This window comes from Desmodus rotundus, chromosome 6 (genome assembly GCF_022682495.2).
Source record: "Desmodus rotundus isolate HL8 chromosome 6, HLdesRot8A.1, whole genome shotgun sequence".
In the NCBI taxonomy this organism is placed as follows: domain Eukaryota; kingdom Metazoa; phylum Chordata; class Mammalia; order Chiroptera; family Phyllostomidae; genus Desmodus; species Desmodus rotundus.
In genome coordinates, this window is record NC_071392.1 from 110,799,160 (window position 1) to 110,825,364 (window position 26,205).

Consider the following 26,205-nt stretch of genomic DNA (forward strand, 5'->3'; position numbering starts at 1 on the left):
TCTGCTTCATGACAGACTGCCACAGACCCAAGAAATTTGGAAGGGCTGTCTTCTATCTACCTTTCTTGGAGATTTGTACAGCACAGTATCTGATTAAAGGTCCTGAGAAGTCGTATAGTTAAAAGGGTTTTAACTTGGTTTAACCTGCCATTCCCCAAACAGACACACACTCAGTAGAATGCACTTGGAAAAATCATGCTTTACTGCATTAGACTGCAGCAGGTTTCTCTTCCATGGTTGAACTGGAGGAGGGCCTGGAAAGATGTCACTCCAGTGACCTCCTGGGGAGTGGGGGCCGTGCAGCTAAGGGCAGAAGGATGGAGGCTCTGAGCCTGAAACTCTTTCTCTGACCTTTTGTAAAATGTTATCTAAACACACCGACAAGCACACCATTTATCTCTTCCCTGAGAATGATACACCAGTCCATCTGCCCTTCCCTTTTGGTTACTTGGATCTCTGCTTATCAATGTCAAGTCAGACTCTTCCCAGCTTGCTATTCCCCAACTGTCTTTTCTTAGTTACCAAGATATCCACTTGCTGTTTGGCTCCGAAGATCGAGTCGATTTGTTCAGCCTTATCATCAAAAGTGTAATCACTCTGCCCTCTGAAAAGATTCTTACCCGGCTGCAGGAAATCATGTCAAGTGGGTCCTACAACTCAGAGGTAACACACTTTGCTTTGATAACTTGCCATCCCCCGGGTCAGCTGCTAACGGCCACCGGAGAATACATTTGATTTTTTTGGAACTAGCCAAAAACCATTTAAGCCAAGTCTGGTGAGTGGAATAAGTGGTTAAATTAAATAGCTTCTTTTTCCTCTTTATTTTGTCTTCTTTTTCCCTTCATTTCTTATTCCCTTGCTTTTGGCTTTAAGATAAGACATAGCATTCATGCACTTAGCAGATATTTAGAGTTACCATGTGCTGAGCATCATGATAGGCAACAGAAATACAGCAGTACACGCTCCGATCCAGGGAGCTTGCATCCTAGTGCGGATAAACCGCTGGTAAGTGTAATATCAGTGCTAATAAGTGCTATGGAAAAATAAAGCAGGGAAAGAGGAGGATAGAGCGTACTGTGGTTGGGAGAAGTGGGGCTCTTTTTCCAAGGTGCTCAGGGAAAGCTTTCCTGATGAAGTAACAGTTGAAAAGACAAGAGTGTGGATATCTCTGGAGGAGAATCTTTCAGGCAGAGAGAAGAGGAGGTGCAAAGCCCTTGATTTCTTTCTGCCACTAGTAAACTGGTTGGTAAAACAATTGCCAAAGGGGACTTTATTTCCCTTTGTTTCAAGATAGCAGAAAGAGTAGTAAGTCAAACTTTGAAAGCACTTTGATGCCCCTAAGTAACCCCCCAAATGTAGTTAGAATCCGCCAACTGTATTCCCAGTAATGTTGAGGTGTCCATGTAATATGAACATGTATTGTTTCACAAACCGCCCACCAGCACTTTCATACTGGTTCTGCAACGTTAAGTCTCAAGATAATGCAGAGAACCTTAGAAGTGTGCAGTGTCGGGGAACTTCATACCAGCAGGAATCACTTATCCCTGTGCCTTTTCAGTGTCTCTACAGGCAGACATTTCAGATGTTCTCTGAGATGCTCCAGAGTTTGGTGGTAAAAGACCCACATTTGGAAAATTTTGACATTATTTTTAAGGTAAACAGGGATATCAAGGGAGAATGGGAAACTTTATATTAATTGGTGAAAGTGGAAGAAGAAAATATGGCAGGATTAAGTTTTAAGAGCTAGGATAAGAGTTAAGAGTATCAGCTCTCCGTTTTGAGTCTGACTTGCATTCAAATTCTGAGTCTGTGCCATTCATTGATTATACATTCAGCAAGGAATGTGATTTTTCAGAGTCTCACTTCTTCACCTTTAAATTGAGATAGTAATTACTGTATTTAATAAATGACCTCTAATAAGTGGTCTAAATGCTTGCTGTAATTAATTCCTTAAATTATTATTGCTTGCTACTATAAAAAGGTTTCAACCAGTGACAAGAGAACAGAGTCAGCCTCATGAATGAGTAAATAGGCAGCTGTCTGCCAGGTGACATTTAAAGGTTGTTAATCCCCTCCTGGATCAGTCCCAGCTTGAGCCATTCCCTCGTTAGAAATTTATTCATTGGAATGCATTCACTGCAGTTCAAGCATCTTGTTCTCTTGGCCCTTTTCAAGATGCAGATACCCTGGAAAGGGGTAACCCTTTAAAGTATTATTAATCATTTGTGCCTAAATACAGATGGACATTTATCTTTGCCACTATCAACCTTAACATTATTTCTCATTTCTCTTATTTTTGTATATCAGCTCTCCAGCCAGATTGGGTTTCTCTCCTTTATCCGGTTGTGCCGTGTACTTCCCCGCCTTGGCAGCTTAGCTCCAGTCATTTCTTCTTTATGAAGCTCCTATTCGTGGATATTATCTTTTCCATGAATCCTTCCCTGACTGTTGCAGGCAGATGCAATTTCCCCCATCCTTAGAGTTCTTTAACAGCATGTCATTAATTTCCTTTCTTTCCAAAGCAGGTCTCAGAAAGCTGAAAACAGAGAAGAATAGAATAAATAATTGAAGAAAGCGGGGTGAAGGGAAAATAAATCTAGAAAATAAGCCCCTATAGAAACCGGAGCAACTGATCCCCTTACCAGGGGTGTCCAACCTTTTGGCGCCTCTGGGCTACTCTGGAAGAAGAAAAGTTGTCTTGGGAACCACATTAAATACATTGTGACACATAATCACAAAAAAAATCTCATAATGTTTTAAGTAAATTCATGGTTTTGTGTTGGGCCGCATTCACAGCCACAGGGTGGACACCCCGGCAGGCCTGGTGCCTCCTTTGTCATTCCACGACTTTGCTCTCCAACCAAAACTAGTTTACCATTTAGGAAAATATTTTTAGACATAGTGGTGACATGTGGAACTTCTCTCTCCACATTTTCTTCCCATCAGAATAAAGGTGCTATCCCAGATCTTCCTGATAAATCACGCAGCGCCCTTCATTTTCACAGCACATGGACCCCTGGTTACAGTCAGTTAAAGACTGTGAGCGGACACGAGCCACAGCCAGCATGGCTCAAGTTCTGAAGTGCTTATACAGACATCTCAACTTGAGGGTAAGCAGCCCTGCAGTGGCAGAGGGGGAAGGCTCCAAAGCCATCCTATTACTGCCTGTTTCCCCTCCTATTTGTTACTCCCAGACAGGTGACTCCGTGGTGCTCCTGTAATGTCATGGCACTTAGCATTAATCGTATATCTACCCCTCTCCTAAAATTCAAGCAGCTTGAGGCCAGGTACTGTGTTTATTAATCTTGCGTCCCCATTGTTTAGCACAAGAGCTCGAACATAACAATATAGTAAGTGTTTTCGAATGAGTAAATAGATGTAGTCTAAAAATGTCTGAGGGCCCACAGAGGTAGCCACTGTCACCATTTTTATTTATTCCTTCTGAGTACTTTTTGTGCATGAGTGTGTCGGGGTGGGGGCTTCTACTTCCATTCCTTCCAGTCTGTTCTGTAGATTTCGCCAGAGTGATGTTCTTAAAACCCATGTCACTCTTTTGAGCCAATAATTTCCAACTGTTCTTAGAATGCAAAGTCTTGTGTGATTTAGCTCCTGTCTGCCCCTGTGTACCCCCTGACTTACTCCAGCCACACTGACCTCCTTTACATTCCTTACCATATAGAGCTCTTCCTTCCTCATGGCCTTTGCACTTGCTCCTTCCTCTGCTTGGAATGACCTTCCCCAACTCTTCCTATAGCTAACCTCTTCTCAATCTTGAGTGTTCAGTTTAAATGTTTCCACTTCAAAAAGGCCTTTGCTTACAAATAGATCTACCCTTGCTCTCTATCTCATCACTCCCTTCCCTTCCCATGGCTTCAAAGAATCAAAGGTTATCTTGCTTGATTATTTCTTTATTGATTTATGATCTATTTCCCTCTAATAGACTATAAATTCGCCAGTGATCATGTTTGTCTTGTTTACCGCAGCATCCCCAATGCCTAGCACAGAACATGCTACATAGTAGGTGCTCAGTTAAATATTTATTGAATTAATGTAGGTCAGCTCATGTCCCTTCTCTGCTCAGAACCATCCAATGGCTTCCCAGCTCACACAGAATAAAATCCCAAATCCTTACAATTTTCTCTTAAGTTGCTATGTGATCTGGCCCCATCCTCATCTGCCTCCCACTTCTTTGGCTCTTGTTTACTTTGCTTCAGCCAGCCTAACCTACTGGTTCCTCAGAAACACCCCACACTGTCCCTTCTCTTTGCACTTGCTATTCTCTCTGCCTGGAATGCCTTTCTCCCAGATTCCTACATGGCTTAGTCCCTTATTTTAACATTAGTGAGGTCTTCCCTGACCATCCTGAAATAGCAATTCTTATCCTTTTCCTCCACATTTTTCTTCATCATCGCATATGTCAACATTTGATACATATACTTTATTTGTTCCTTCATGTTCCTCCAACTAGACTATCTCCTCCATAAGCAGGGATACAGTCTTTCTTTTGTTCACTGCTTATATTGCCAGTGCCGGTCATAGTGCTTTAGCCATAAGTGCCATAGTCATAACCAGTTCCTGGCTTGTAACAGACCAGGATTTGTTGATTGACTGAATGAGTCAAGGCTATCAGTGAGTGAACGCAGCTTTGTGTATATGTGGCTGCGTTGACTGTAAATAGGTCGTGGAGGCTATTGTTCACTATATCTTGGTATATTTTTCCAAAGAGCTATAGAAGAAATTTCTTTCTTCCTCAGTCCTAGAAACAGTTGTGCTTTCTCTACATGGATTTTTGCTTCTCATGGGCGATTTGAGTTACATTATATGGAACATTGTATGTACCTCTGCATCAGCCCTGAGAAAATTCAGAGCCTAGCGCTGTGGCCTAGCTCCATGGCGTATCTCAAGCAAATGATGACGACGTACCCTGTATGCTAAACAAATTCTTGCCTTCATTTATCTTTTCTACCTTCATTTTTTATTTTATCCCACTTTCTTCACTATTTATTTTAACTTACATTTCTTTTGCTGGTATGGTTTTTGCCTGCTACTTTACTTTTTTCCCATAGTAACGCAAAATATCAATAAGTACATTTTTTAAAAGATTTTATTTATTTACTTTCAGAGAGAAGGGAAGGGAGGGAGAAAGAAAGGGAGAGAAACATCCATCAGTTGCCTCTCACACAACCCCCGCTGGTGACCTGGCCCAAAGTCTAGCCATGTGCCCTGACCAGGAATCGAACCGGCTACCCCTTGGTTTGCAGGCTGGCACTCAGTCTACTGAGACACACCAGCCAGGACTCAATAAGTAAATTTTTAAAATAGTGCTAAATAGCACACCTCAACTTTATATCCAACCTTCATACTTAGAAGATTAGCACATTTTCCTATATTATTATAAATCTCTAAGATACTTGATTCCTAATAATTATATTCAGAGGGTGGCTAACCCATAGTTCTCTTTACTATTGGACAATTATTTTCAATGTGGGGCCTTTAAAAACAGTGCTAGAATGAACATATGCATATACAAACTCTTTCATTTTTCAGATTGTTTACTTAGGTTAGAGGTTGCCTTATTTGCTATCATTTGCTGCATACAGTGTACCCACACATGTTAAATGTTAATCCTAATGAGACCCAAGGGATGAATGAGAGGCTCCTGCACTATTCTTGAATAGGTGGTGAAAGTGGAATCACTTCTCAATAACCTAAACCTAAGGTACTAAATGCACCTGTATTCTAATGGCATTTTTCTTTTTCTGTCTAACTAGCTTCCACTGCGATTCCAAAGACTTGGACACCTAGTGGCTCGGATGGCTCTCCTGTGTGGGGACCCACTGGAAGAGGTGGCGGAGGAGGCTGCAGAGGGCACGCACTACCTGCTGCATATCACCTTGCGGCTCAAGTGTAAGGCACCGCTAAAGGCAGCCAAGCCCTGAAAAAGTTCTCTAGTACAACACAAGCACCCATCCGCCTGCACCCTCACTCCCCACATCCTAGAAAATCTTTTTATGGTAGTTTATAAAGAGAAAGGTACCTAGTCCATAGGCAGAGATGAAGCAACACTGATTTAGTAATTAGAATCATAACTCTGGATCCGACCCATCGATGTCAGCCACATAAATGGCCGTGGAGTTAAGAGTATCCCAACATGTAGTGATTAGCTTGGTCAGAAGTGGAAGAGGTTCTTGCCATCATTCAGGCCTTTGTTCATTATTTATCTCATAAATGTTTACTGAGTACCTACTTGGGATGCAACAAGAACCAGAACACAAGGGCCCAGTCCTTACATAACAGAGTCTAGTGGGTGAGTCAGACAATCAAAGAATCAACAAAGAACTCTGTTGTCATAAATAAAGGTAACTGCCGTGAAGGGAAATTACAGGGGTATCTGAGTAAGAATCACATCTAGTGTGGGGTTCAGAAAAGGCCTCTCTTAAGATAATCTGAAAAATAAAAAACGTTAGCCAAGTGAAAAGGAAAGGAGCATATTAGTCAGAGGGAACAGCATGAGAAAGGGCTTTTAGCAGGTATGATGAGCTCGAGGAGTTTGAAAAGTAGACAGTGGGACTTCAGAAGATACCTAACCAAGCCTTGCCCCCAGTGCTTGAGTCTCAGTATACTCTGTCCCCACTAGGTCGTTGCCTGGGCTCGCTCCTCTCAGGACAAGGAAGCTCCGTGCTTCCCAAAGCAGCAGTCTAACCTCTGGGCAGCTCCAAGTATGAGAACTGTCTACCAAAACATACAGTCAAGGAAATATAGATGATTATTTATTCAACAAATATTTGTGAAGAACTTACCGCTCTTAAGGAGTGCACTGGTGAACAAGTCTGATAAGGTCCCTTCCCCCAAAGAGCTTATTTTCTGGTTGAAGAGACGGTATCCTCAACCCAGGGCTCAAAGACTTCCCATACACACATTTCTAGAGGAAAACAAGGCACTGTGGGGAGTATTGGCAGATGCAGTAGTCAGTAAAACTATACAGGTGAAAAGTTCTAATACCAGAATTATCAGGTACAGTACAAAATTGTGCAATTTTTTTGTGGGCACCTGAGCTTCATCGGGAGCCCCCTCAAAAGTCCTTCCATGGGGAAGGGTTTGGAACATCTTGGCTGCGCTTCCAAATCACTGAAAAGCTCTGCCTTTACAAAAAGCTCTTTTTCTTTCATCTCTTTTTATATGTTGTCCTACAACAGAGGGGAAACAAATCAGCCTTCAGATTAACACACACTCCTTCCCCCAGGCATTTTATTCAAGTGAAAAAGACAGGAAGAGTTAGATCTTGGGATTCACTTCAACCTGGAGATCAGCCAGACTTGCAAAATCAGGAAAAAGGAAATAAGCCAGAAAGTATCGATATTTAATATTTTCTTCTCAGATATCACTGAGGACAAGAAAAATCACCAAAACTTGAGAAGAGCAATGAAAAAATGTCAAGAACTCCTAGATGGCTACAGTATTAAATATTTTTACAGTTGTCCCTTCAAAATTGGCCAGGTAATCAGAATGGCGAAAATTATTAAAACAGACAACTTGAAATATTGGAGAGGATGGGAAACAACCAGAAGTCTCACACATTTGTTTATGGGAATGTAAAATGGTAAAAACACTTTGGGGAAAGTTCTCGTAATTCATTATATGGGGCCAATGTCACTGTGGACAGTTTCTTTAGACAAGCTCTGCTCCAATTTTTTTAAAAAAGATTTTATTTGTTTTTGGAGGGGAAGCAAAAGAGAAAGAGGAGGAGAGAAACATTGATTGGCTGCCTCTTGTATGTGCCCTCGCCAGGGACTGAACCCACAACCCAGGCATGTGCCCCACTGGGGAATTGAACTGGCAGCCTTTTGCCTTGCGGGATGATGCCCAACCAACTGAGCCACACCAGTTAAGGCTACTCCCTTTTTTTTTTTTTTAATTCTTTTAGAACCCTGGCCGATGCGGCTGGGTTGGAGTGTCTTCCCGTAACCAAAAGGTTGTGAATTCGATTCCCAGTCAGGGCACATACCTAGGTTGCAGATTTGCCCTGATCCAGGCGCACACGTTGTGGAGGCAACTGATCGATGCTTCTCTCTCGCATTGATGTTTCTCCCTTTCTCTCTCACTTCCTCTCGAAAAGCAGTGAAAAAGGTGTCCTCAAGTGAGGATAAAAAAATGTTTTGTTTTAGAGAGCAGAAGGGAAAAAGAGAGATGTGTATTCCTTGGTTGCTTCTTGTATGTGCCTTTCCCGGGGATCAAACCCACAACCTTAGTGTATTTGGACAATGCTCTAGCCAACTGAGCTACCCAACCAGGACAAGGTCTATTCCCATTAATTGTCCTCCTAACCCTAGCCAGCCTCTTGCATACATAAACCCTTTTCACAAAAAGGAGCTGTGAGAGTATGTAGTTGATCCCAAAAGCCATACACTTTTTAATTAATGTATTTATTCATTATTCACCCAATATTTAAGCATCTACCAAGTACCAGACACTATGTTAGGGGGTTGGGGAAAAAAGAAAACCTATGGATCTTATTCATGTAGGGTCAAAGTTGTCAGGTAATTTAAATTCTCCGTGCATCAGTTTCATCATCTGTACAAGGGGGATCTGTAAAAATTGGAGTAGCTCAAATGCTGTAATGGTTAAATGAGATGCTTATATGGAAAATGCTTTGCTTAGTGCCTGTCACATAGCAAGTGCCTAGTCATTTATGCCTGTTATAATCATGGGAAGGACTTTTAAACACTGACAAGTGCAATGAGAAACAGAATGACACATTCTCTTAATACAATGTCTCCAGACAAGGTATTTTAGATGTGCCTGTATAGCGCTAGGGCCTTTCTATTAGTTCTATTCCTATAAAAGGGTGACTTTCTCAGTAATAAAGCTTCTTTCTTAAAGTCAGAGCTATAAAAGGCCATGCACAGTCCCAGCAGTGGTCATTTGGGTTGCTTCCAGTTTTTCACTTCTATAAACAAAATGGAAGGAAACAGCACTGTATATTTTTAAACACTTAACTGATTAATTTAGAATTGATTCCCTGTTCAGGACTGTATCATACCATATATCTTGGAAGTTCACTTTTCATAAATCTTTTCAGATCTTTGAAGTTTTTCTCGATTCAAATGAGCTCTGCCAGTTTGTACTGACTATATTGGATGGCCTAAAAAATCTGAAACACCCGTGTACCCAGCAGTCAGCAGGAGAATTGCTGATATCATTGGTGGAAAATGCGGAGTCCCGATTTGAAAAGGTAAACAGCTCAGGCACCATTGCCTGGGTTTGAAATATCAGCAACATCTCTCCCTCACAGCTGCTGGGGGCTCTTCTGCTGCTTCTGTTCAGCTGAGAACTGAAGCAGACCAGGGTCAAAGCCTTCATCCATTTGGTCAGTGTTGAACATTCATCTCTATTCAACAAGTATATAATAAACAACCACTGGGTATGCAACTAGGGAGGACAATTTTTAAAAATCTAAGCTGTACTCCAAATTTTCCAGGAGAGTATTGTTTTTTCTAGGAAGATGTAATTAACACATATGATAATGGTAACTTTAGTTTAGATCCTCATCCAGGTTAATTAATGGCGTCAAACTTTTAAAAAGCCATCAGTGATCCTAGAAGGTGGCTGACATAGTAAGAATAAAATCAAGGGAATTTATTTAAATGTATCTAAAGTTAGTACATCAAGAAATAACTATAATAATATCACTTAGAAATATGGAAGGGCACACTGGAAGCGGTAAGAGTAGTTGTCTTTGGAGAGCAGACCTGGGGAATAGCCAAGAGAGAGCCTTGAAATACCACTGGAACTTTAAAATCGTGTGTACTTTGATAAAAAGAATAAGCTATTCGTAAATGATAAAAACCTATTTTTTAAACTATTAGCATAGCAAAGATGCAAAAAGAACCATATAATGAGAGTACAGTGAGGTGAACACGTATCAGCTGGGTGCTTTCAGCTGTTTAAAAACAACAGCAGTGAGAAGCTTAAACCAAGGGTTTATCATCTCATATAACAAGTCTGGAAGTAGAGTGTATTTTCTGGGATTGCTTGGTGACTCAACAGCGTTATCAGAGAGACGGGGACTTTTGCATCTTCCCACTTTGCCTGTTCACATAGCCATAAGATACTTGTCACAGTTTCAGACTTTATGACCAAACAAGACACCCAGCAAGGAAGAGAGATGTTTTCCTTTTGTCCCTTTAATCAAAGAGGACAGTCTTTCCCAATGGCCCCCAGTAGATTTCCCCTCACATTTCACTGGCCAGAATTACATCACCTGCCATCCTTAAACCAGTTGCCGGCAGCTGGTGATAAGGACAGGCATTGTTAGGAGATTGTTGAGGCCCGCCTGTCTGAGACGCTGACGTTTCCCCAGCGCCCTGAAGTCGGGAGTCTATGAGCAGGAAGAGTAGTTCAAGCAGAGAAATGGGCCGAAGCCCAATGGTAGGTGTGACTCCTCTGCCAATTTCAGAGTAAGAGTGAGAAAAATCCAGCTTCCTTGCAACACTAAATTTAGTAATTTGTCTTATTGTAAAATCAATACATAATCCTTGAGAAAAAGGTAGAAAAATATATGAGCAAAAAAGTTAATATCACTCAAAGACAACATTATTGACATCTTTGTATATATGTTCTTCCAAATCCTTTTATGTACTTATACATACATTCCTCTATATTTCAAGTAGTTTTGATAATAAACTTTTAAAAATCCTGATTTTTTAATAAATATTTTATTTATTTTTAGAGATTGGGGAAGGAGAGAGAAAGGGAGAGAAACATTGATCATCAATTACCTCACACACACACCCCAACCAGGGACCGGGCCTGCAACCCAGATATGTGTACCCTGCCCTGGAATCGAACCAGAGACCTTTTGCCTTTTGGGACAATGCTCAACCAACTGAGCCACACCAGTCAGGGCAACAATTCTGCTTTAAAATTCAACCCCAGGACCTTTCAGAAATAACCACGATATCCTCAGTGACTAGCATCGTCCCACAGGATTAAGGTCTTAGTGATTTCTTTTCTTTCTTCAGGTGCCAGAAATTATGGGAGTTATCTGTGCCCAGCTTTCCCTGATCAGCGAGCCTAAAGTCCGCCAACAAGTCATAACTACTGTGAGTTTGTTTATCTCCAGGCCCAAGTACACAGATACAGTGATCAGCCACCTTCTGTGTCATCCAGTACCGTATGACAGGTAACAGAACCTGGTACAGCCTCTGGATTAAATCTGTGACACATCTCTGAGTATTGTAGAACATGGTTGCCCTAAAAAAATCTAATGATATCCTGCCCTGGCCGGTGTGGTTCATAGGTTGGAGCATCTTCCCATACACCAAAAGATCGGGGGTTCAATTCCCAATCAGGACACATACCCCTAAGGTGCAGGTTCAATCCCTGGTCGGGATATATATGGGAGGCAGCCGATGGATGTTTCTCTCTCGTATCTATGTCTCTCTGTTTTTCTCCCCCTTCTTCTCTCTCTAAAATCAATGAACACATTTTTTTTTAATCCAATGCTATTCTTATATGGAGATGATGTGTATGAACAGATTCCTGCAATATTAATCAGAATGTAATGCGTAAACATAAGGAAATAATTCAACAAATACAAAATGGAGACCGTTTTACGAGACAGACTGAACTCTTCGGAGAAGTTAATGTCGTGAGAGAACAAAGGGTGCTGAGGGCGCTGTTCTAGGTGGAAAGACAGAGACACAGCCAAGTGCAGTGTGTGACTTTGACTGGATTCTGGATGAAAAACAAAGGCTGTGATAAAGGGTTTGAGAGAATTTAAATAGAGACTCTGTGCTACGTTGTTAAAGTAATGTAACTTCCCTAGGTGTGAAATGGTAATATGGTTATACAGTAGAATGTCCTTATTTTAGCAGGTAGATACTGGAGTACTTTGGGGTGAATGTCATGATGTCTGCAACACACTTGAGAAAGATTTAGACAGAACATAAGTACAACCATAAGAAAGAACAGATTCTCAGAGAGGAAAAAACAAGATGCTTTTTTTTTTTTAGATTAGTGGTTTTCATAGTTGGAGGCACCCAGGAAATCCCAGGAGATGGCTTATGGGGAAGGCAGTGAGGGGTTAGGAGAGGGCTCCAGGTGGCCCCACCCCCACCTGCACCCCAATTTAACCCGAGGCACCTCTTCTATCTGCTTTATGCGTGGCGGGGCAAAAGTGAGTTTACAGTTTTAAGAACACGAAACACAGAGTTTATTCTTGTATTCTCATTAATTATTGTATTATTTTCCATATGAATAACTAAACTCACTTTTGCCTCACTCTGTATATTGTGATTCTGGGTAATTATTTTATTTGAAGGAAAGGTTTCTCAGCTTTAAACTATTTGAAAACCACTTTCAGTGAATGGTTCTCACATAATGTCTTGGTGTAGTACTGATGTTTTCTATTAGATGAACTTACACATGCTGCCACTAACTCAAATGAAGGAGGACTTTTACTCTAGAGAAAAAAGGGAGTTCATACACCTTTTTTTCAAGGTTTACTTCATTCTCATGCGAGAGGGAGGGAAGGGAAGGAGAGACAGAAACGCCTAAGTGAGGAAGAAACACTGATTGGCTGCCTCCCACACGTGGCCGGACAGAGGATTGAACTTGCAGCCTGGGCACGTGCCCTGGCCAGAAATTGAACCAGTGACCCTTCAGTTACTGGAGAGTGCTCAAACCAACTGAGCCACACCGGCCAGGGCCGTACAAATTTTTTTTTAAGTATTCTTACGTTTGTATATTTCTCTCATACATTATTTTAAAATCTTTACTACTTGCTTCAGCTTAACTGCACTTTATTCTTGTATAAAATATATGATTTGGTACAATGTATTAAATATATTTAGTTATTTTAAGTGCAATTTTATTTTTATTTTTTTAATTTGATTTACTTTTTTTTTTTTTTTAGAGAGGGGGGGAAGGGAGGGAGAAAGAAAGGGAGAGATACATTGAATGGTTGCCTCTTGCACGCTCCCAACTGGGGACCCTGCCCGCAACCCAGGCATGTGCCCTGACCCAGAATCAAACCAGTGAGTGACCTTTTGGTTTGCAGGCTGGTGCTGTGCACCTAAGCCACACCAGCCAGGGCTTAAGTGCAATTTTAGCACTATTTTATTGTTTTTATTTGTGCTAACTCTTGGAAAACTTTGAGAATGAACTATTGCTTTAGATCACATAAGAATGTGGCATCTGTTAGAAATGGAAATGGCTTAGGAAACTTCATTCTGATTATGTATTTGGCCATTTACCTGACGTTAGTAGACGTTAGTTTGTGTAGACGTTATGTTTGACGTTAGTTTGTCTACATATAGATCAGGGTAATTGTTCTTAGGAGTCTGTTCAAAGCATCTACTGTGTGCAAGGCGCTGTTAGGCCCTGGGGGAGTAACAGACAGGAAGTGCACCCGCCCTCAAGCAGCACACAGTCCGTCTGGTAGCAGACCTAGGGGAACAGCAGAGGATGCCAAAGCAACATAAGAGAGTTCTGTGGAAGTCCTAGGAGGGGACTTAATTAGATGAAGGATTGGGAAAGGGTTTCTGAAAGAAGGGCTATTCCTAATTGAGTTTTTAAAATTTTTTATTTATTGATTTTTTTTTTAGAAAGAGAGACATTGATTTGTTGTTCCACTTACTTATGCATTCATTGGTCGATTCTTTTATATGCTGTGACCTGGAATCAAAACCGCAATCTTGGTGTATAAGGAAGACTCTCTAACAGACTGAGCTACCTGCATGGGCCTAGCTGAGTTTTTAGTGTGAATTAGCCAAGTAGACAGTAGGATGAGGGAGTGGAAAAGGCATTCTGGACAGGAGTGGCAAAAATAAATGCCAGGAAAATACTGAACAGTTTAATGAACGCTCATTCCCAAATAATGGGCAAACAAAAACCTCATCACACCCACAGAATCAGTATCACTGGAAGTGAGCCCCGTTCCACATTTTTAACAAACTCTCCAGGTGATTCTTTTCACACTAAACTCTGTGAAGGCTTATAGGCCCATGTGTGTGTCTTCCTAATTCAGATGCATTCCCAGCATGCTTACAAATGGACAGAACCAAAAGCATTTTGAAACACTTCTTTCACAATAAATGCCTTCTCACGTACTCCATTTACTCCCTCAGGAACTCACAGGAAAAAATATCAAGAGTATGTAAATACAGGAATTTCTTAGTTTCATCCCAGAATGAATGTTAACAGTCTCCAAAGGTGCTTCCCCAGCCATGAGCCTTTTCGGTCCCCTGACCCCCGTTGCCTCCAGCCTTCCACCCTTTAGGAACTTTGTTTTATTCACAGATTAGAATTACCAAAGTAGGGAGCGAAATGCTAGAATAATCTTTAAGCCTCTCAATTTTTAGAATGGTTCTGAGCAGATAGTTGGAAAAACACACTTTAAAAAAACACTGAGTCTAGCCCACAAAGATACCTAGGTAGATTCTGAAAATAAAAGGATAGATTAAAAGCATGAGTAACTCCCAATCTCCTCCTCCTCTGCTGTAAAGCTTGTTCACGATGTTTGTATAACTCAGGCCCTACCTTTGAGGCAGTGGTAGAAGAGAAGTTACTACATGCTGGCTTTAAGAAGAGAGATCTTCTAAGGAGGAGCGAAGCTTTATTTCATGGCTTCAGCTTAGCCGAAATTAGAGGACCACCTACTAGATTGAGTAAGTGTGTTTTTGAAGGCTTTCTGTGAGCCTGGCATTGTGCAAGGCCCTGGAGGAGCCATAGAAGAAAAACCAGGTGTATCCCCTCCCTCCAGAGGGAAGAGACACACACACAGAGAACTGACGATAGCACATGTAAGGCTGAGGCGACCTCTATAAAGAACAAACGTTTAAAGTGTTACGGGAACTCTCATGGACGACATGGTGAAGAAGCAGCAAAGGCTTCCCAGAGGACATGACATTGGGTCTGGACCTGGAAGGCCTTTGATGGGCAGAGGAGAGTTTTGGAAAGGGCCTTTCAGTTTAAGGAATTGGCATAAGCAAAGGTACAGGGGTTTCAGAGTTCATTGTTTATTTGGCAAAGGTGACTGGTTTGGGGCAGCTAGAGCACAAAGTACGTGACAGGAAGGCTGTGAGACTGAAAAGGGAAGTTAGGGCCAGTTTGAGAGTGGTCCTGAAGTCCATGCTGAGTCAACGGGGACTGCAGTCTATCACACCTTGGGAGTTACTGTTTGAAATCAGATGGCAGGGGTTTTGCCACCCTGAAGAACTAAACAGCAGGAAACCTCCTCTAGATTGGATTCCAAACAGACTCTAAATAGGTTGTGGTCATGATAGGCCTAGGAGAAGCCATTCCCCTGAAGCTTCTTCCTCTGGGATTTCTAGGGACCTGGCTGAAGTGTGGAGAACTCTGAAGGTGGAGCCGTCCTGCACAACCTGGATTCTGTCGCGGCTCCTGAGGAAGCTGCAGAAATGCCATGATATGCCCACCCAGGAGAAGATGGCCTATGTGGCTGTTTCCGTAAGCCCTGGAGCTCCGCCCCTGCAGCCTCAGCCCCGCTGGGACGCCTGGCCCCACGCCCTGCCTGGAGAGTGTTCCTTTCAGTTCCCCTCAGAGTTGGCTTCTGCTGTCCATATGTCTACAAGTCTCTGCCGACGGATTGACGTGGAGGGGCTGGGGAGAGGGAAGGAGTCAGTGTGGTTTAGTGTGTTCTAAACATTGCTTCACTCATCCTTGAGAAAATGCATATCATCATAGTTAAGAGTAATGCAAACTTGTGAAAACCCTTTTTCAGGTAGTACGGAAGCATGCAGAAAAGCAAAGGTCCTCCATAAGCAGAGGCCTGCAAACCTTTTCTGTAAAGGACCAGATGGTGACTATCCAAATAATGGCTATATACTGTCTCCCTGAAAATGAACTTTTTAGAAGTATTTATACAAACATGAACTTTTGTATCTGCATTTCATAGATTTTCCCCTTTCTTTCCTTTTAAATAGCCTTTATTTTTTAAAGTAGTTTTAGATTCACAGCAAAATTGGCAGAAAGTACGGCATTCCAGTGTACGCCCCACCCCTACATGCACAGCCTCCCCCACTATCAACAGGTAGTTTTTCTTTAAAGATTTTATTTATTTATTATTAAAGAGAGAAAGAAAGGGAAAAGGAAAGGGAAAGAAACATCTCTGTGCAAGAGATACATCAATAGGTTGCCTCTCACACGCCCCCAGCTGAGGACCTGGCCCGCAACCCAGGCATGTGCCCTGGCCGGGAATCAACCCGGCAACCTTTCAGTTTGCTGGCTGACACTCAATCCACTGAGCCGCACCAGCCAGGGCTCAACATGTACTTTTTACTTTATTTTCTTCCCTACCATTTATGGTTCAGCCTTCCCTGGCCTAAGGTATCATCACACTTTTTTTTTAGCTTCCAAAAATATTTTGACATCTCTAGTCTACCATTGTCTCCTCTCCTATTCTGGTTCTTAGGGATTATGCCTTTTTAAAAATCCCTGTAATGTTATTTTAGTACAGTTTTAGGAGTTAGGACAGATAAAGCTATTTCATTATGTTAGTCTATAAAGCTTTTGTGTATACATATATATAGGACCATAATACATATAGTGTGTGATGACCTGTTGTTTTTTATTTAACAATATATGAGTTACTTTCCATATCAATATACCAGGTTCTTTGTTATCCTTTTCATGGCTGCATAGTAATTTATTTTTAGTTAACTTAAAAAATAGGTAATACATGGTATAGAACCATTTATTTTATTAAGTTTCATATTAGTGAACATTTTGACAATTTTCAAACTTTTACCATTAAAACAGGGCTATTAATTATAGACATAAATTTTGTTATACTGTACATACCCACTTATTTTCTTAGGATAAAGTCCATTAAAGAGGAATTTCTAGGTCAAAGGGTGGGCTCATTAAAACTTTTGATGATGTTCCCAGATGGTCCTCTAGAACATTGCCCTTCTACCAGCCACGTGTGCGAGTGCCCATTTACCCACACTCTCACCACATTGGGCTTTACCAGTCCTTTCACTGTTGCCTGGAGAATAGGTGAAAAAGAACGTGTTTTAGTTATGATTTCATTATTGGTGAGGTGGAACATTTGTGTGTTTTTTAATAGGCTCGTTATAATTCTTTTGTGACTTGTCACAAGAAGAACAGAATCCCAATTGATTCCTCCAAGGAATCTTTTAGCCTCTGCTTGTGTCCTGTATTCCGGTGCATCTCAGTTGCAATGTGCACACACACCACAGTCATCTAGAGATCTAACTGAAATGCAGGTTCTGAGGCAGGAGGTCTGGAGCAGGGCTTTCCATTCTCCAGTTCTGACCAGCTCCCAGGCTGATGCCGGTGCTACTGGTGTATGGCCCACACTTTGAGTAGCAAACCTTAACATTTTTTTTTTTTTTTTTAATTTCTTAAGGTTTTATTTATTTATTTTTATTTTTTTTTAATTTTTTTTTTTTTATTGTTATGCAATTACAGTTGTATGCCTTTTCTCCCCATCCCTCTACCCCACCCCAGGTGAACCCACCTCCCTCCCCCCTCTCCACCCTCCCCCTTGGTTTTGTCCATGTGTCCTTTATAGTAGTTCCTGTAATACCCTCTTCCCACTATCCCCGCCCCCACCCCCCACCCCCGCCCTGGCTATTGTTAGATTGTTCTTAACTTCAATGTCTCTGGTTATATTTTGTTTGCTTTTTTCTTCTATTGCTTATGTTCCAGTTAAAGGTGAGATCATATGGTACTTGTCCCTCACTTCCTGGCTTATTTCACTTAGCATAATGCTCTCCAGTTTCATCCATGCTGTTGCAAAGGGTATAAGCTCCTTCTTTCTCTCTGCTGCGTAGAATTCCATTGTGTAAATATACCATAGTTTTTGGATCCACTCGTTTGCTGATGGGCACTTCGGTTGCTTCCAGTACTTGGCTATTGTAAATTGTGCTGCTATGAACATTGGGGTGCACAGATTCTTTTGGATTGGTGTTTCAGTGTTCTTAGGGTATAATCCCAGCAGCGGAATTACTGGGTCAAAGGGCAGTTCCATTTTTAGTTTTCTGAGGAAATTCCATATTGTTTTCCACAGTGGCCTCACCAGTCTGCATTCCCACCAACAGTGCACAAGGGTTCCCTTTTCTCCACATCCTCTCCAACATTTGTTTGTGGATTTGTTTATGTTGGCCATTCTGACTGGTGTGAGATGATACCTCATTGTGGTTTTAATTTGCATCTCTCTGATGGCTAGTGATGCTGAGCATCTTTTCATATGTCTCTGGGCCCTCTGTATGTCTTCCTTGGAGAAGTGTCTGTTCAAGTCCTTTGCCCATTTTTTAATTGGGTTGTTTGTCTTCCTGGAGTGGAGTCGAGTGAGTTCTTTATATATTTTGGAGATCAGGCCCTTGTCTGAGGTATCGTTGGCAAATATGTTTTCCCATACTGTTGGTACTCTTTGTAATTTGGTGCTGTTTTCTTTAGCCATGCAGAAGCTTTTTATTTTGATGAGGTCCCATTTGTTTATTCTTTCCTTTATGTCCCTTGCTTTAGGGGATGTGTCTGTGAGGATGTTGCTGCGTGGAATGTCTGAGATTTTCCTGCCAATGTTTTCCTCAAGGACTTTTATGGTGTTACGGCTTATATTTAAGTCTTTTATCCATCTTGAGTTTATTTTCGTGTATGGCGTAAGTTGGTGATCGAGTTTCATTTTTTTGCACGTAGCTGTCCAGATCTCCCAACACCATCTGTTGAAGAGGCTGTTTTTGCTCCATTTTATGCTCCTGCCTCCTTTGTCAAATATTAATTGATCGTATAGACTTGAGTTTATTTCTGGGCTCTCTATTCTGTTCCATTGGTCTATGTGCCTGTTTTTATGCCAGTACCAGGCTGTTTTGATTACAGTGGCCTTGTAATACAGTTTGATATCAGGTATTGTGATCCCTCCTGCTTTGTTTTTCTTTCTCAAAATTGCTGCAGCTATTCGAGGTCGTTTATGGTTCCATATGAATTTCTGCAATGTTTGTTCTATATCTGTGAAATATGTCATGGGTACTCTAATAGGGATTGCATTGAATCTATAAATTGCTTTGGGTAGTATGGCCATTTTGATAATGTTGATTCTTCCAATCCATGAACATGGTACATGCTTCCATTTGTTTGTATCTTCCTTAATTTCTTTCTTCAGTGTTGTGTAGTTTTCTGAGTACAGGTCTTTTACCTCCTTGGTTAGGTTTATTCCTAGGTACTTTATTTTTCTTGTTGCTATATCGAATGGGATTTTTTTCCTGATTTCTGTTTCTGCAGTTTCGTTGCTGGTGTACAGGAATGCCTTTGATTTCTGGGTATTGACTCTGTATCCAGCTGTTTTGCCAAATTCATTTATTAGGTCGAGTAGTTTTTGAGTGGAGTCTATAGGGTTTTCCATGTACACTATCATGTCGTCTGCAAACAGTGACAGTTTCATTTCCTCCTTTCCAATTTGGATGCCTTTTATTGCTTTTTCTTGTCTGATTGCTGTGGCTAGGACTTCCAATACTATGTTGAATAGGAGTGGTGAGAGAGGGCATCCTTGTCTAGTTCCTGATCTTAGTGGGAAAGCTCTAAGTTTTTGTCCATTGAGTGTGATGTTGGCTGTAGGTCTCTCATATATGGCCTTAATTATGTTGAGGACTGCTCCCTTTATTCCCACTTTGCTGAGTGTTTTTATCAGAAATGGGTGCTGTATCTTATCAAATGCTTTTTCCGCATCTATTGATATGATCATGTGATTTTTGTCTTTGCTGTTGTTGATGTGATGTATTATGTTTATTGATTTGCGAATATTGTACCATCCTTGCATCCCTGGGATGAATCCCACTTGGTCATGGTGGATGATCTTTTTAATATATTGCTGGATGCGGTTTGCTAATATTTTGTTGAGAATTTTAGCGTCTATGTTCATCAGCGATATTGGCCTGAAGTTTTCTTTCTTCGTTGTGTCTTTATCTGGTTTTGGGATTAGGATGATGTTGGCTTCGTAAAAAGAGTTTGGGAGTCTTCCATCAGTTTGGATTTTTTCGAATAGTCTGTGAAGGATAGGGGTTAGTTCTTCCTTAAATGCTTTGTAGAAATCTCCTGTGAAACCATCTGGTCCAGGGCTTTTGTGTGATGGGAGTTTCTTGATGACTGCTTCAATTTCCTTTGCTGATATTGGTCTGTTCAGGTTTTCTGCTTCTTCTTCAGTCAGTTTTGGAAGATTATATTTTTCTAGAAATGTGTCCATTTCATCTAGGTTTTCAAATTTCTTAGCATACAGGTCTTCATAGTAATTTCTTACGATCCTTTGTATTTCTGTGGTATCAGTTGTAATCTCTCCACTTTCATTTCTAATTCTGTTTATTTGGATCCTCTCTCTTTTCTTTTTGATGAGCCTACTTAAAGGCTTGTCGATTTTGTTTATCTTTTCAAAGAACCAGCTCCTGGATTCATTGATCCTTACAATTGTGCTTTTAGTCTCTATGTCATTTAGTTCTGCTCTGATCTTGGTTATTTCCTTCCTTCTGCTTGCTCTGGGCTGTCTTTGTTGTTGTTCCTCCAGTTCTTGTAGGCATAGGGTTAGGTTGTTTGTTTGAACTGTTTCTAACTTCTTAAGGTAGGCCTGTATTGCTATGAACTTCCCTCTCAGGACTGCCTTTGCTGTGTCCCATAGGTTTTGGGTTGTTGTGAGTTCGTTTTCATTTGTTTCCAGGAAGTTTTTGATTTCTTCCCTAATCTCGTTCTTGACCCATTCATTGTTTAATAGCATGCTATTCAGTCTCCATGATTTTGAGTGTTTTGGGTTTTTACCCTTGGCGTTGGTTTCTAGTTTCAGACCCTTGTGGTCAGAGAAGATGCTTGATATGATTTCAATTTTCTTGATTTTGTTGAGGCTTGCTTTGTGTCCTATCATGTGGTCTATCTTTGAAAAAGTTCCATGGACACTTGAAAAGAACGTGTATTTTGCTTCTTTGGGATGAAAAGCTCTGTATATATCAGTTAAGTCCATTTCCTCTAAGGTATTGTTAAGTGACACAATATCTTTGTTGATCTTTTGTTTGGAAGACCTGTCCATTTTTGATAGTGGGGTGTTAAAATCCCCTACTATAATTGTGTTGCTGTCAATATCTTTCTTGAAATCCTCCAAGATTTTCTTTATGTATTTGGGTGCTCCTATGTTGGGTGCATATATATTTACAATGTTTATGTCTTCTTGGTGGATTCTTCCTTTGAGTATTATGAAGTGACCTTCTGGGTCTCTCTTTATGGCCCTTCTTTGGAAGTCTATTTTGTCAGATATGAGTATTGCTACCCCTGCTTTTTTTTCCTGTCCGTTTGCTTGGAAGATTTGTTTCCAGCCCTTCACTTTCAGTCTGTGTAAGTCTTTTGTCCTGAGATGGGTCTCTTGTAGGCAGCATATGTGTGGGTCATGTTTTCTTATCCATTCAGCTGTTCTATGTCTTTTGATTGGAGCATTTAATCCATTTACGTTTAAGGTTATTATCGATAGGTAGTTATTCATTGCCATTATTTCCTACCTGTGTTCCTCTGTCTTTCTCTTTTCCTTCCTTTCCTTAAAGCAGTCCCTTTAGCATCTCTTGCAGAGCTGGTTTGATGGAGCTGTATTCTTTTAGACTTTTTTTGTCTGGGAAACTCTTTATTTGGTCTTCTATCTTGATTGAGAGCCTTGCTGGGTAAAGTAGTCTTGGTTGCAGGCCTCTGGTTCTCAGTACTTGGAATATTTTTTGCCATTCTCTTCTGGCTTGGAGCGTTTCCATTGAGAAGTCAGTTGCTAACCTTATTGGGGCTCCCTTGTATGTTACTTCCTTTTTCTCCCTTGCTGCCTTTAAGATCCTCTCTTTGTCTTGGAAATTTGCCATTTTAATTATGATGTGTCTTGCAGTGGGTCTCTTTGGGTTCCTCTTGCTTGGGACTCTCTGTGTTTCCTGGATTTGGGTGACTTTTTCTCTCCTCAGATTAGGGAAATTTTCCATCATTACTTTTTCAAACAGGTTTTCTATCCCTTGCTCTTCTTCTTCTCCTTCTGGTATTCCTATTATACGGATATTGTTACGTTTCATGTTGTCCTGCATTTCCCTTATTGCCTCTTCATTCTTTCTGAGCCTCTTTTCCTTTTCTTGCTCCTTCTGGGTGTTTTTTTCTACTTTATCCTCCAGCTCGCTGATCCGATCCTCTGCTTCATCAAGTCTGCTTTTAATTCCTTCTACTGTGTTCTTCAATTCAGAAATTGTATTCTTCATTTCCGCTTGGCTCTTGTTGATATTTTCTATTTCCTTTTTCATGTTGATATAGTTTGCAGTGAGTTCATTGTAGTTTCCTTGTAGTTTCTGGTAGTTCTCTTTGAGCTCAGAGAGCTCAGTGAGTTTCCTGATGACCATTGCTTTGAACTCAGTATCTGATAGTTGACTTGCCTCTTTTTCGGTTAGTATTCTTTCTGAGACTTCCTCCTTTCCTTTCATTTGGGAATTGTTTCTTTGTCTTCCCATTGTTTGTGAGGCTCTTCTTGTTGGCCTCTGCGTCTTAAATTGCTTTGTTCTGACTCCCTGGATTTATGATATGAACTTCTATGGTAGAATGCCAATGGGATTCGGTGGTGCTGTCTCCTTACTCTCCTGTGCTCACTGGTCTTGAGCTGACGTTTATATGTTTAACACAGTCTAACTCTAGTCTTTTCAGCACTCCAGGTTTTGTTGTCTCACCTGTGGGAAAAAGAGAAAGGGGGGGCGAAAGAAAAGAAAAAAAAACAAAAACAAAAACACACACACACAAAACAAACCAAAACAAAGATGGGAAGGAGGGAAAAAGGAAATAGGAAAGGAGGAAAGGAAGGAAGGAGGGAAGAATGAATAAAGAAAGATCGGAGGCAAGATAAGAAGGAATTTTAGCAAAAATTAAAACATAGAAATAGATAAAAGAAGGCAGGAAGAAGACATAAAAATGGTAAAGGATGGGAGGAAGAAGGAATGAAAAAAAAGAAAAAAAGAGAGAGGAAGAAGGAATTCAGGGGGAAAGGAAAAAAAAGAAAAAGGATAAAAAAAAAAAAAAAAAAACCTTCTGTTGGCTTTAAACCGGTCAGGTTATTTCTGCTGGTGTCCTGTCTGTGCAACGGGAGGGGGTGGTTGGAAGGATTGGTTTCACTTTTCTCTCTTCCTGGGTCACACTCTTCGCTGTTTTGTAGGTGTGGTCCCTGGCAGTCAATCAGTCCGTTGATCAGCCAATCCAGCCGCTTTGGCTTGTGACGCGTGCGCCAGCAGCAGGGGAATCCAGCCGCTTTGGGTCTGTGACGTTATTTTGTGCCCTGAGCGCGCAGCCGGCGGACCAATCGAGCCGCCAGGGCTTGGAACGCTGGCACGCAGGTGGCGGATTCAGCCGCCTTGGGGTTAGGACACTTGCCAGCAGCTTTGTATTTAGAAAACAGGCACCCAGCCGTCCCTGTGCTTGGTGAGCGCGCGCAGCCCGCTGAGCCACAGGCTCTGTGCTTGGGGGCCCGATCCAGCCGCCCTGGGCTTGAGTCTCTCGGGCGGGCCGGGCCGCCCTGGGACTGAATCTCGCGGCACTCGGTTCCGAGGTTTTGGGCCTGTGGGTGGAGCAGCTAGACTCTGCTCCAAATTATCTCGGAGGTTTCAGGTGTGGGCGCCCCTCCGGGGTTTCAAGTGTGGGTCCCGTTCGCTAATCTGCTCGCGCGCGCGACCGGACCTCAGGTGAGCGTAGCAGTCCAGGGGTGGAGGGGGAGGGGCGCCAGGGGCCTCGGCTACTACCAAGAGTTCTCTAATTAACCCCTGAGTGTCTCTATTTTCTTTTTCTTTTTGAGAAATTCCTCCTTTTCAAGCCCCCCTGGTCTAATCAAGCACCTGGCTGCTCACAGCGCAGCCTGGCCCTCTCCCAAGACTCCTGCCGCAGCCCCTGCGCCAGGGCTGGCGCTTCTGCCGCCCTTGTACCGCGCGGTCCTGGGTCCCGTGGACCTTATTGTCCTTCAGCACTCTTCTTACCGTCAGATCTTTCAGTTTCCTCTATCTTTGGTCTCTGATCTTCGTATATGCTGGAATACTGTTGGCTGTTCGCTCTGCTCCTCAGATCAGCTAGGTATTTCCCTGGCGTTGAGGGGAAGTGGACTCCGCTCCCACCTATGTTGCCGCCATCTGTGTGTCGCAGGGACGGGGCCGAAAGAGGGGAGAGATCTGGGGTCAAATGGGACGGCACCAGAAGACGGGGCCACAGGCCAGAACCGCAAACCTTAACATTTTTTCTTACTGACGTGTGAGAGAATTTTATGTATTAAGGGTATCACATTGATGCAAATACTTTTCCAGGTCATTTGTATTCTAACTTTGTTTATGCTAAATTTTTCCTGGCTTTTTATTTGTATTCAGTCAAATATGTTAATAGTTTCCTTTATAGTTTACTTCTGGATTTCAGGGCTCCCCCTCACTCTTTGGTAACTTTGAATGACTGCTTTTCTCCTGTTCCTTTCCCCCTCACTTTCACGTCCCTTGAACCAGAAAGCATGTTCTGGCTCAAGTAGAAGGAAAGCAACAGGAAGGATTAAGGCCAGCACGTTCAGCTCTGTTGTGTGCCTTTTCTCCCACAGGCCACAGATGCCCTTTACGAGGTGTTTATGGGAAACAAGCTCCCAGAAGCTACGTTTCAACTCTTTCCTCAGCTTCTCATGACGCTGCTCATCCAGATTCACCACAGCATCGACCTTACCATGTCTGATGTCGCCATCCCGATTGGCCTGTATGCAGAACAGGAAATGTCTTCCAAGGTCACCCCTTTGTGGTACTACTGCCCATTGTGATTTTACTGACCTTAACTAACACTTACTAAGCACTGGGCACTGTAGTGGACACAAGGATAGCCAAGATGTGGTCCCAACCGTGGGAGTGCTTACACTCTGCTACTCCTATGATAGATATGTCAAGATGAAACGCCCAGGAATTATTCTGGTTCTCATTGGTTGTCCTTGGTTTTATTGGTGCCAAGGTAAAATTCGGCTGTCTGGGCCCAGTTGCTCTGCAAAGTAATGTGTGACATCATGCCAGCCTTTTTTGAAAAATCAAGTAGAGACAGAGACCACCAAACAGCCTTAAACCCACCTTCACAACCATGGAGATCTACAATTGAACAATTTCTTGTTTCTGCTTTGTTGCCTAGAGAGGTATTTTTAGTTCCCCATTAGGGCATCAGTAGATACTTCTTAGTGTTTCTGTGGCACATGGACTTCTTTCAGAGGAAGTGCTAGGATACGGGCCATTTAAGAACGCCTGACTTAGAGGCAGGAAAACTGAGTTCTAATTCCCATTCATTAACTAGCTGTTTGACAAGGGCGAATCTTCCTGTTGTTCTGTGCCTCAACGGCCTCATCTGTACGTGCGGTCAGGCTGTGTCCTCTGCCAGGACCCTCCCAGCTTTCAGAGTCTCTCATGTAATGTCCGAGATACTAGTTCAATAAGTAGTTTTAAAAAGCAGGGGTAGATTTTGTGGGTTATAAATAAATGATATCTAAATAAACCTTTAAAAAAAAGCAGTGGGTATCAGTTTAGCATCCCATGTCATTTGTTTTATCATTTATTTCTTTCCAAATCCCAAAGAAACAAAATCTAGTTAGGTTTCTTTATGCCTATAATTTGTGTGAGGGCCCTTTCAATTATTAGAACATTCAAAATCTGTTGGGAAATCTAGAAAGAAGAGAATTACAGTCTAGCAGCTATCAATACCTGGCCCTCCTCAGTGAGAGCGGGGTCATTGTGTGCCGGTTGAGTTGTAGGGACCTGTTCCGTTCACTTGTTCTGTTTTTGTCTGATTTAGCTTTGCCATACAGGCTACAAAGACTCTCCTCTTCAGAACATTGTGCTTGCAGGAATTCAGCATCATGGAGAAGAATAAAGGGTGGACCCTCCTGGCAGGAAAAGATTGCCATCTTCAGGGAGTGTCTCTCCTGGCCAAGTAAGGTTTCCATGACATGCACACCTGCTCTAAAGCAGCATTACTTTAAGGTATCCACCCTCCCCCACCCCTGCCCATTTAGTTATCACAGCAACTGAGGCTGGATAACCTTCTTGTCTCAAACCGGGCAAATACCAATAACGCCAGGGAAAATTTGCAGAGGTCCTGGCCCTGCTGTACCCTCCTGTGCACCTGAAGCCAGCCATACAATTCGGTGGCCCCCTGGGAAAAACGCTCTCTATTCAGGAGTATTTCTAA

General features: G+C 42.0%; 1 protein-coding gene across 1 annotated transcript in view; it reads left to right on the plus strand.

Annotated features, from left to right (window-relative positions):
• MROH8 (maestro heat like repeat family member 8) overlaps positions 1-26,205 on the plus strand; it is a 49,491-nt gene that overhangs the window by 10,756 nt on the left and 12,530 nt on the right. Inside the window, exons 6-15 of the mRNA XM_024559194.3 lie at positions 519-663; positions 1,559-1,654; positions 3,006-3,110; positions 5,772-5,907; positions 7,379-7,497; positions 9,080-9,232; positions 11,022-11,182; positions 15,336-15,471; positions 24,590-24,780; positions 25,810-25,947. Coding sequence (XP_024414962.2) covers positions 519-663; positions 1,559-1,654; positions 3,006-3,110; positions 5,772-5,907; positions 7,379-7,497; positions 9,080-9,232; positions 11,022-11,182; positions 15,336-15,471; positions 24,590-24,780; positions 25,810-25,947 — 1,380 coding nt within the window. The remainder of the gene's footprint in view (positions 1-518; positions 664-1,558; positions 1,655-3,005; positions 3,111-5,771; positions 5,908-7,378; positions 7,498-9,079; positions 9,233-11,021; positions 11,183-15,335; positions 15,472-24,589; positions 24,781-25,809; positions 25,948-26,205) is intronic.